We start from the raw sequence: 11,894 nt of genomic DNA, 5'->3' as shown, positions 1-11,894 counted from the left end.
CAAATGAACAATAGGGGAAAGCCATACAATTATTTTTAAAAATGGGTTTAAATCTTACTAATTGATTTATGATTAAATAATGCCGAAAACTTTACCAAAAATGATAATTTTGAAAACATTGCTAGTACGTAATTCTAACTAATGGTAACAACTACATCGTTATGTCTTCAATATCCCATCACTGTGATTAATTACAATGAAAGATATTTGAAGTACCAAGACTTAAAATTGTGGTGGTAATTACATTCTTTCTTTAGAAATTATAAATAACGATAATGCGAGCATTTTCTTCTTTTCAAATTTTTTTATTCGTGTGAAATATTTTAGATTCTTTAGAGGGGGAAAACTTACAATTATTTGCTTGTATTTGTAAACAATATTAGTCAAAACTTGACTCTACTCGAGCCGATTTTTTCCAGCATCTAACAAAAATTTATTTTAAACATTATTAGTTACCTATATGCCTGATAAGCTGTTGTAAAAAAAGTATTGCGTACTGTTGAAAAGAAATCCCTGCTCCCGCTTCCAAAAATGACCAAGTCACATGAACAAATTGACCCGAACTTTTTTTCGGTCATTGTCTCATCAATGAACATAGATGGATAGAATAAGTTCATCCCTAATACTGTTCATCACTGCAAGTAAGTTCTTTGGACATCCCAAGGTTCATGTTGATATAGTTATTTGGAGCACTTCATATAAAATGTGAAAACTATGTGAATGTAATGAATTCCTTGGTGGGCGTGGGCAATATGGTAATACAATTTGCATCCAGCACTTGTAGTTATCATGAAAATAAAGGGCTGGAGAAAATTTAAATTAAATAAAATACTCCGAATCCAAAATTTTGTGGTATCATGTGAAGTACCCAACTGACACTTGTTGTAGTAAGACACAGGACACGGCCAAGAAAATAATATCTCAAAGATTTGAATGTAAGCGTCACTCCAAATTGCATAAAAATTAAGGCTACAAAATAAGATAACTCTGGTCCCATCTGACCTTTTACAAGAAGAAAACAAGATCTCGAAATGCTGCAAATAAATGTGTCCCTGCAAGAGGAAAACAGACACTCAAGTTAAAATCATATGAATGTGTATATGTATAACTTTGTTTAAAAGTAAGATTTGAAGGAAATTCCACCCAGCAGAAGAAATCACCACCGATTAGAGAAGATGAGCACTTTTGTAAGATGGAAAAAATGTCTTTTCATGTATGAAATCGTTTGATGAATCAAATTCAATACCAAGCGATTAGGAAACAAAAGCTAGAACATGACACAATGATGCCATATCTATTAAAATCACCCAGTTAAGATGCATGACATAACAGAAAATGCAGAACAATAGAAACTCAAACACCCGAACTCGCAGACAGACAAATTTTCAGAGTCTTCAGATTCTAACCAAATTAAAGGAAATAAAGAATGAGATTTACCTCAAGCATATTTCAACGCCTGTCTGTTTTTCCAGTAGAACGCTTTCCTGAATACAAGTGCTTTGGTTTCAATGTCGGTATTACCCTATCTGCCTCACCACGACGGGCATTCTTATTCCTCTTCTTCACAGATTTCTTTGCAATCTTTAATGCCTTGACCTTTTGGACCGAGTCCTTGAATCCATCTCCAGGGACAACCTCACTTGGAGGCCGAGATTGAGACCTAGCTCTTGACAAGGATCTAGACCTCATTCGCAGCTTCTTATTTGGTGTTTCTTCATCCACATCCATAGCATCAGACCCATTGGTACCCCTGTCGGGAGATCTCTCCCTCTTGCGCCCTCGTGACTTGCTACGCGCTCGGTTAACTGCCAAACTAGGATCCAGACCCAAGGCCGATAGCTGTCTCCCCATTCTCCCTGCTGTGTATTGCCGGTCTTTATCAAATTTTCTTGGCACCGTGGGTCGACTTTCTGCAGTGCTCTTCTTGATCCTATGCTGTTTAATAAGAACACTTTTCTTTCTCCTGATCTCAGCCAAAGCTTCTTGTTCCTCTGGAGTCAATTCAGCTCCATCCATCTCAAAATCACCCTCCACTTCTTCTGCTTGCCTATGCCCTTCTTCTCTTTCCAACTCTTCAAGTCTAAATAAAATATCAGGATCAATGAAGTCAGAGACATTGTGCCCATCTAGAATTTCAGGCATAATGTCTTCCTTCCATTCATCATTGGCCAAGATATAATTCTTCTTCAAACTGGCAGAATATACACCAGCACCACCATTCTCATCTTCCAAATCCTTCTCAAGTTTCCTATTCTGCTTCTCTGCAGCTTCTTTTGCCCTGGCTTCCAACACTGCATCAGGTATGCAAGGTGGCCTTTCCTTCTGATCCCGAGGCTTCGGCATAGCTACATGAAACCGATTTAAGCAGTCGTTGATCTTTTTGGACTTCATCTTTAATTCTACCCGCTGATTTAACAATCTCTCGCAGGCAGCATTCTTGACAGCAATAACACCTTCCTCCGTCAAGGTGCTCATAGTAAGCAGCACCCCCTCTTCATTTGTAGACTCACCTCCTTGACCCATCACAGTTTTCATAGCTTCAGCTTTCATTTCCTTGACCAACTTCATGTCTTCCTCTGATAAACCATCCAGTGGCTGCAAATCAGTTTTGTTGCAGACGATAATCAATGGTTTGTTCATAAATAAAGACTTTATACTGTGAAAAAGAGCCGCCTGCTGAGCAATTGTATAACCGCATGACCCAGATATGTCCAAGAAAAACAAAACAGCAGCTCTCAGATGAGCCAACGCAGTAATACTGCACATCTCTATGATGTTACGATCTTCAAATGGCCTATCCAAGATCCCTGGGGTATCAATCACTTGGTACCTCAAGTACTTATAGTCCGTGTGACCCACGAAGAGTGACTTTGTTGTGAAAGCATACGGCTGAACATCGACATCAGCTCTAGTTATCTTGTTAATAAATGAGCTCTTACCAACATTAGGATATCCACAAATCAAGATTGTTCTAGTATTAGGGTCAATTGATGGTAATCTTGCCATGTGCTGTCTAATCTGCTCTAAGTAAGCCAAACTAGGGCCGATTCTCTTTATCACAGTGCACATCCTTCCAAGAGCAGCAACCTTCAGACACTTGCAACGGTAGAGTGAATCACCATACTTTAACAGTTTCACATAGTCTTTAGCAATCTTACTAATGAGATTCCTTGCAGTGTTAATCTGTCCAAGGGCAAGCTTATAATGATCTTTATTGTACAGAACATGAAGGAGATCACCATAAAAGGGATGAATATCATCCAGCCTAGGGAATTCATCAATGATATTAGAAAGCTTTTCATGGAAGTTCTGCTGAGTATATTTCACTTTCCTCATATAAAACTGACGCAACCGAGATATGGCATAACCCTTGTGGACAACTGTGGGAGTTTGCCGTTGGGTGCGGGAAAGAATAATATCAATAAAATCTTTTCCATTAGGTACCACAGTAATCTTCTTGAAGTTATACTGCACCATTTTCTACCCTGCAACAAGCATTGCAGTTGTCCATATCAACTTGAAAATAACAGTTCTCGTGTTATCTAATATAAATCAGAAAGATAGCGAATAAAATTCATACACTCAAAACAATAAGGTGCGATTAGAAAAATCTAATAGTGAAACATGCAATAAACTTCAACCCTTCAGAACCATTGTTGAAAGATCCCGTCTAGAAACTAGAAGAACTAACGAAGACAGTCTTGAGTTTGGAGTCGGTCTGCTGAGCAGAGAAATCACAACAGTAAGGTAAGATTGGTATACTGAGATCCCGCCCAGCGATAAGTTTGTCGAACACATTGAACATGATGAAAGGTGTACAATGCAAGATCAAATTACTATAGCCTGAATAACCGATCTATTACCCGATAGCAACACAATTACCATAAATAAAACAATGTATATTCCCTACGAATAACTAAACATGGGTATAAGATCAGTCGGATTCATATAACCACAAAAAAAATTTCCTGATAATTGAGTCACCTTGCTAATCTCTACATGTCATAAAGGCAGCAGAAAGGAACCAGAAATTCTTCGACCAAGAAAAAAAAACAGCAACAAACCTTGCTTGCTTCCTCGTATGATAGGTCGGAAAACACAAATAGCAGATTTGATATCGTTTCCGGCAAACAGAACAGATCAGATTCCAAAAGAACCGGAAATCAGAGAGAAACAACAACCTTACGGCGTTTCACTTCGGGTTTTGCGAAGATTACCTAGCTGCATTCGGACTTCGAAGAGCCCGAGAGAAACTGAAACAGACGACGGCAGAAGTAGGGTTTTAGGTTTATATATAGTTTTGCTAAAATACCCTAGGGGAAAAAAAATCAAAATGCCCAATTTGTTTAAATATGTTTTTAATGAATTACAAAAAATACAAAGTAAAGAATATAATATACTACTATGGTTAAATAAATATTACTGTCAATTTTTTAATTTATATCAGAAAAAAAAGAAATTATCACATAATATGTTATTTTTAGAAAAACATAAAAGTACAAATATTTTTAAACATGCATGACAAAAAAAATGTTTAAATATGCATTTTTATGGAAAGATTTTTAATTATACTTAAAAAATGAAAATTATACTGCATAGCATAATAAACATGTATTTATAGAAATATATTATTTTTAAGATTACAGAAGTAATTTTTGACAGGTTTCATGTAATTCTACAACTTTTTTTTCTAATTTTCAACCTAATACTATATATAAAAATGCATATTTCTATTGTACCCTTTTATATATATATATATATATATATATATATATATATATATATATAATATTCCGGAGTCAAAGTAGACGAGATAAAATAAAAATAAAACTGAATTAAAAAGAAATCTTAAGGGTTATGAATTAAATTGTTCTGCCATCTAGAATTTTAATTTTAATCTTAAAAATTATGACGACGATCGAGGACTGAATGGTGAACGATTTATCTACATTGGTTCACTATTGTGATATTGTCCATTTTGTGCTTAAATGAGCATAATTTTATTTTTCATCTAAAAGGCTTCATGTAAATTCAAATATTGTATGGTCAACGTAGGACATTATTATTCACATCCCGAATAATTGTAATCAATATTTTAGATATATAAATTGTTTTCCATTTTACGTCTTATTATCTTTGTACGCTTGAAATGGGTGGTTACAAATATAATACTATTTTCCTGCACTAGTATTGTAATTCGCTCCAGTAATATATTTTAGAGAAAATAAGATGAATTACGGTTTTGTAAATGTACATTAGAATAGAATACCAACCGCTGTTTAATTTTTTGTACTTTCTGAAAACCCTTAAAAATCATAGCCATGTCTTGGAAATTAAAAATTATGTTATAGGAAAAAATGATAATTTCAAAGTTAGACTTATTGGGGAAAAAGTTATTAGTTAAACAAAATATGCAGAAAAAAATACTAAAAAATTTTTTTGGTGACATTTTCATTTTCAATTTTTTAAAAATATAAGTCGTTTTAGTAAAACGTTCAAAAATTTGTGTTGAAATATTGAAAAAAAACAAAATCTAAGTTATTTGTTTATTATTCCTTCCAAAACCGAAGTAAAAGCATTGTTTTATCAAGAATGCATAACACAATTTAAAAGTAACTCAAATAAAACAATTTAATTTTTAATTTTTAATTTCATGTAAAAGTTTACTTTGAAATTTTAGAAAGCCACAAACAAGATATAATTATTAGACATAAAATTTTCATCAAACCAAATAGAATCAATATTGTTACCCTAGAAAATTTAGCCTATAAAATGAAATAGCAACTCCTTTGTTAAGCTTGTTCCGTTAGAAAATAGTTGATGTTTCTCGACGCACGTTTATTTTTTAATATCTGTAAACATCTAAATTAACTTGTGAACACCTCGACTGACCTCACTTTGCAGTACTGTTTCTACCTCATTGGAAAAGGCAGGGCAAGATAGAAAGTATATATATACTTCTAAATATGGCCTTCGAAATCCCCCTGCAAGTTCATCACACTTAAATCTCATAACCTATATTTTACTGAGAGTCACAGACTCGCAACATGTGAAGAATAGCTTAACTTTCCCTCTTATTGATGTCCCTTAGGGAAATGAAAATTTCTGGTCAGAGTACAACATCAAGGTAACATAAATGTCAACCATCAAATGATGTCAGGAGAAGCATTCAAAATACATTAAAGAAAAAGTATAGTAATTCTAGCATCGAAGACGCTTCCGAAAAAAAAAATATATGTCGAGTTTCTTTGGGGCATCGATAAGTAATTTTTTGAAAGAGCAAACAAAATGCAGACATGACCTCCAGACGCTTGAATCGCACCAATCATCCAAATATCTGGGGCACTTCCATTATTTGCAATACCCATCGAAGTTGGAATTCCCTACACAGCATAGGATGGAGATGTTCAGAATTGTATCATAAGATAAATATTTCATATGACACTTGAATAGAATAGCAATGGAAACAAAAATGTTCACACCTCTACACATCAATGTTAAAGAAATTGTAAGAGAAATGAGCCCCTCTTCATTGCAGCATATACTGCTGAAGAGAAAAAATAATCACCCAGAAGAAGTGAAAACATCTAACCATATTGGATTTGATAAAATCTTCGGAAAGAAAACCACTAAAAGTCCAATGATTTTTGTTTGGCTTTTCTGTTTTAGATGAGAAACAAAATTCTACGGCCTCTTTACTCAAACAAGACGGTGATCAACAGCTATCGAGAGTTTAAGTTCATCAGTCGCTAATTTCTGTGTCTGCCCTTTGCTTCACCCACAAAATCATAGTAGAAAAAAACAAGAGAAAAAAAATCTAGAGACATTTTATCAGTGATGATGACTACAATAGGCATTTCCAAGTTGGAAAGCTGCGTAATGAATTCACCTGCTTTCCAATATATGAAGAACAAGAAAGAAGTCACGTTCTGTAATTTGATGTAGATGAGATAAAGAAGTACACTCCATTGCAAGTCAGCTGTGAAATTTTAAATGGCTTCTAACATCATCCACTCTCCTATAGGTGATTTCAAAAGAGTTAAACTAATAAATTAAATTAAAAGATCCATTCAGGGATATTACATGTTTAATTGCATCATCAAATCAATAACAGACAGCAGTTTTCACCTTTATGATAATTATTGGGCTACAGGAGCTAAGTAAAAGCCACCAAACAAGCTCATATTAGGTTTGCTAATATAATTAGCAAGGAAAAGATTCAAAATAAACCTACCTGAATGAGAATACCTATGCAGCAGCCTCGATCAACTCCCGTTCTGCACGTTCTCTGATCCTTCTTTCAAGCTCAGGCCTAAAATGCCTTATAAGACCCTGCACAGGCCAAGCCGCAGCATCACCAAGGGCACAAATGGTGTGCCCTTCAATCTGCTTGGTAACCTCTTGTAGCATGTCGATCTCTTCCAGCTTTGCATTTCCAACTTTCATTCTTTCCATTATCATCCACAGCCATCCTGTACCTTCTCTGCAGGGAGTGCACTGTCCACAGCTTTCATGCTTGTAAAAATAAGAGAGCCTAGCAATAGCATCGACAACATCAGTCGATTTATCCATGACAATTACAGCTGCAGTGCCCAATCCAGACTGAACAGCCTTTAGTGCATCATAATCCATAAGCACATCATCACAAATGTGCTTGGGAAGCAACGGAACGGAAGAACCTCCAGGAATTACAGCAAGCAAGTTGTCCCATCCACCTCTAACCCCTCCACAGTGCCTTTCAATTAGTTCTTTCAGTGAAATACTCATTTCCTCTTCAACAGTGCAAGGCTTATTCACATGTCCTGATATACAAAACAACTTTGTACCAGAGTTGTTCTTCCTTCCAAAACTGGCAAACCATTCTGGTCCACGCCTCAAAATGGTGGGAGAAACAGCCACTGTCTCCACATTTGTGACGGTGGTAGGACATCCATATAATCCTGCATTAGCAGGAAAAGGAGGTTTCAATCTTGGCTTCCCTTGTTTCCCTTCAAGGCTTTCCAATAGAGCTGTTTCTTCGCCACAAATGTAAGCACCAGCACCAAAGTGGATATGAACATCAAAATCATAACCAGATCCACATGCATTCTTGCCCAAAAATCCAGCTTCATAAGCCTCTTTTCTGGCCCTTTCAAGGTTCTTTCGTTCATTTACATACTCACCTCTGATGTATATGTAAGCTGCAGTAGCCCTCATCCCTACTCCAGCAATCAGACAACCTTCCAAGAGTTTGTGCGGATCATGCCGCATGATTTCCCTGTCCTTACAGGTTCCCGGTTCACTTTCATCAGCATTGACAACAAGATAGGAAGGGCGACCATCAGATAGCTTGGGCATGAATGACCATTTGAGTCCAGATGGAAATCCAGCACCTCCACGACCTCGGAGACCAGACTTCTTGACTTCATTGACAATCCAATCAGCACCCTTGAGTACTAAATCTTTCGTTCTGTACCAATCTCCACGTTTCATGGCACCTTTGAGAAAGGGATCATTTAAACCGTACAAGTTGGTAAAGATTCGGTCCTCATCCTTCAGGCCGCCAAAATGAGTTCTCTCTGGAGGTGGAGGAGGTGAGGGAGGCTGAGGACTGCTGGTAGCTGCAGCACCCTGATTGCTAAATGCTCTCAACCCTATCCCCCACCTATCAGTATAACTCCTTGCCAATGCTGTTCGTTGAAGACGGAGGATGCCCCTCGCTGGTGCCTGAAGAATAGTGAATTATCAATATACAACGGAGTTAATAAATTTTTGGCTATTCAAACATACGTAAACTCAGTTAATGATAACAGTTCAAATGGGGAAATTATAAATATATATAAAAAAAAAGAAGAAGAAGAACAAGAACAAGAACAGGAAGAAGGGGGTACACTTAAAAACCACTAAAGGGTTAGCATGCAGAGACCTATTGTAAACTTTCATACAGATGCTAAAGAACGTAAAAACCCTCGAACAGAAATAAAATTTGAAGGATTTCTACAACCCAAAAGTGGTTGCATCGTACGATCCCATAATTTTCCAGTTCGAACCCTCAGCTGACAGGTAACACTAAAATAGCGAAATCAAAAGCACTCGAAACAACAAATTATTGTCTAAATTTCATAACAAGTTCGAAACATTCGAATTCATACGCTGAACTAAATAGGAACAACTCAAAAATGAAATGTGAAATAAAAATAACGACAAATAGGTAATGAGAAAATAGAAATCGAACAGAATAAATATATATTTCTTACCATCGTATGAAATGCTTCCGATGAGCTGAACCCAGTGACACGCCTGCGATTAAAGGTGATTTGCAGAATCGAATTTAGATGAAGAAGGGAGTGAGAAGGCACGGAGGATGAAGACTACGCAGATTTATTGATCACGATGGTGTTTGATGGAGTCAGCCATCAAGCGGTTGAGATTGAGCTGGGCTTCGTGGTGATTAAGAGATACACGTGAGAAGATTTATTAGTCTTAATCCTAATTCCAACAAAGAAAGAAAAAAAGACAGAACAGATCCGAAAATTACCGGAAATTAGAGAGAAAGAACGACGAACCCTGTGGAGTTCTACTTCAGTTCAGATCAGCGAAACGATTGCTTTGCGTAATTTTAATTTGTTCCGAATTTTGTAGAAATACCTAGCTGCATTCGGGCCTTCAAGAGAACCCACTAAGAGAAAAAAATCAAAAAAAGACTACTCGTTTCGCTCAGGGAATAAAAAAAAATCGAAATGCTCAATCTGTTTAAGTAGACAATTTTCCTCGAACAAAATAAAAACTATATAAAAATTAAAATATATATTAAGAAAAATTACCATCTCATTGTTCGACAAAAAATTCAACAAATAGAAACTGGAATTTATGAACTTGTATTTGTATTTATTTGTATTTATGTATGTGGGTGTTACAATCTCTAATATATAATCTTCTTCTTTTTTCTTGCTCTCCCCTCTATTTATAGAGTTTTGGTGAGTCTTATATGGGCCATGGGCTTAATGGGCCATGGGCTTGGGTCCAGTCTCTTTATAGTTTTGATCCAATTAGTTGATTTCATCGGACAGCCATAAGAGAGACACGTGGCATAATTAGATTCGTCGATATTAAAATTAATTTAGGACACGTGTAATTTTATCATTGGTCCTAAATGTAATTTTAATTTTGTGACGTGGCGTTTAGTGATTAGCCGAAATTTCTCTTTCAACACTGAGCCGTCTATCATTTAGATTCATGAACTTTGAAAAATTGTAAAAATTGTATAATAAGTGTTAGGGTAAGAATTTAATTTTAGTATCCAACATTGATAGCTCTATATACCATAAATCTGTACATTGGTGTAGTGCTACTGCGAGGCGAACACGCTCCAACAATACTCAAATAAGCAAGGTATTTTGTTGAGAATAGCAAAAAGTGGAATTATTTGAACTTCGCGTCATAGTCTCAAGTCTTATTTATATATAGGGGAGAATCTATTTGGGTTGGTTCGAGTGGACCAACTCGAACGAATTTGGGTCCGCTCATATCTAGTCTAATTGGGTGATTCGACTATTTTTTAAAATTCACAAATCTAATAAACATTAAATGTTAGGTTAAAATACTATTTTTGTTTCTATACTTTCAGGTTTTGTTCATTTCAACTTAAGCTCATTTTAGTCTTTGTATTTTCAAAATGTCCGTTTTCGTTTTTGTACATTTATGAAGTGATCATTTTGGTTCCTATTTTCAATATTTTAACACATATTATACATTCAATGAAAACCTTTTAATATAAAGTCATAATTATATTTCAAGAAACATATTGAGTTTCATGTCGTATTAAAATTGTAATAGAAAAAAATGAGATTAAAAAATAAAATTAAGGAACCAAAACGAATATTTTGTAAATACAAGTACCAAAATAAATCAAAATTGAAATGACCTAAATTTTAAGTTCTCTCTTGTCACGCACTCTGCTCATTGTTTCCTTAAGTAGGGATATATACCTAAACTAATTAAGCTAAATTCAGGTTAACCATTTTTCACAACACTATTTATTATTATTGTTTTTTTTATAAGGCACAACGTTGGTTGTTGTACATTTGAAAATGGGTAAATGTAATTACAACATACTGTTTGTCTGGCATTATTTTTGCAATTTCTTCAATTAGTAATATATTAGATAAATATAATAAATTTTATGATAGGGTAAATATACGGTTAAGTTACCAATTTACTCTATCATCTAGACTTAAATTTAAATTAGTTCCCAAAGTTATAAATTTGGCATATATGACCTAGGCTTAAATTCACATTTTTCCATTAAAATCAATTGGTTAAACTTTAATGTAATTAATTAATTTAAATTAAAAAACAAATCGCATATTTATTAAGGCAACAACTTAGAAGGAAAATGAATAATTTACGAGATACGACTAAACTATAAAATCTAAGTAAAAACTTTTAAAATTATAAGAGTAAAAAAGAATTTATCAGAAAACATGACAACTAATTTTGCAATTTAACCATTATTCCATGGAAAGACGATTTTATCTATATTTATTTTGAATAGATTCGTCAAAAATTTAGAAAATAAGACATATTTTGATAAAATCACAAATACATATCTACTAATGAGGTTGCATTAACTATCATTGGTATGATTAGAATGTTTGATTTATCCGTTGTAAAGCTTAACTCAATGATAATTGACACAAGTCTCTAACTAAAAGATTATGAGTTCAATCCCCCACGTCTCTAATTATTTGTAGAGCGGATGAAAAGCTATTTTAAGGCTGTTGATCTAAAGTTCTCCTATCATCGATCCACTTTTAGATAAAAATTCTCATGTTATTGATCCTTTCTATCCCCAATTTTAGACTTTCCAAATTTAACTACTGATGAGGTTGCATTAATTATTTGCTAGATATACA

General features: G+C 34.7%; 2 protein-coding genes across 5 annotated transcripts; both read right to left on the bottom strand.

Moving 5' to 3' along the window:
- Positions 1-784: 784 nt before the first annotated feature.
- On the bottom strand, positions 785-4,278 carry LOC111004825 (nucleolar GTP-binding protein 1). The gene is made up of 3 exons (XM_022276038.2): positions 4,065-4,278; positions 1,438-3,485; positions 785-1,052 (listed from the first exon to the last, which is right to left on the bottom strand). Exon 2 carries the CDS (start codon positions 3,475-3,477, stop codon positions 1,450-1,452), a length of 2,028 nt encoding a protein of 675 aa, XP_022131730.1. The 5' UTR covers positions 3,478-3,485; positions 4,065-4,278; the 3' UTR covers positions 785-1,052; positions 1,438-1,449.
- A 1,772-nt stretch (positions 4,279-6,050) lies between these two features.
- On the bottom strand, positions 6,051-9,704 carry CI51 (51 kDa subunit of complex I). Of its 4 annotated transcripts, XR_015793001.1 has the most exons (5): positions 9,518-9,704; positions 9,237-9,419; positions 7,235-8,706; positions 6,890-7,018; positions 6,051-6,383 (listed from the first exon to the last, which is right to left on the bottom strand). XR_015793001.1 is itself a non-coding variant. In XM_022276000.2 (4 exons), exons 2-3 carry the CDS (start codon positions 9,237-9,239, stop codon positions 7,249-7,251), a joined length of 1,461 nt encoding a protein of 486 aa, XP_022131692.2. In that variant the 5' UTR covers positions 9,240-9,419; positions 9,518-9,703; the 3' UTR covers positions 6,051-6,383; positions 7,235-7,248. The 4 variants fall into 4 exon arrangements, 3 of the variants coding, with proteins under 3 accessions (XP_022131692.2, XP_022131693.2, XP_022131694.2); XM_022276000.2 differs by lacking the exon at positions 6,890-7,018 and having other exon boundaries at positions 9,518-9,703; XM_022276001.2 differs by lacking the exon at positions 6,890-7,018 and having other exon boundaries at positions 9,237-9,414; positions 9,518-9,703.
- Between the last annotated feature and the right edge of the window lie 2,190 nt (positions 9,705-11,894).

The sequence above is a fragment of the Momordica charantia genome (assembly GCF_013281855.1).
Source record: "Momordica charantia cultivar OHB3-1 chromosome 8 unlocalized genomic scaffold, Mcharantia_2.0 BLBB01000008.1, whole genome shotgun sequence".
Taxonomy (NCBI): Eukaryota; Viridiplantae; Streptophyta; class Magnoliopsida; order Cucurbitales; family Cucurbitaceae; genus Momordica; species Momordica charantia.
Note: the sequence above shows the minus strand (reverse complement) of the source record. Positions and strands in the feature narration are given on the sequence as shown.

Coding starts and splice junctions, on each gene's coding strand:
- LOC111004825 (XM_022276038.2), bottom strand. CDS start 3,477: ATGGTGCAGTATAACTTCAAGAAGATTACTGTGGTACCTAATGGAAAA.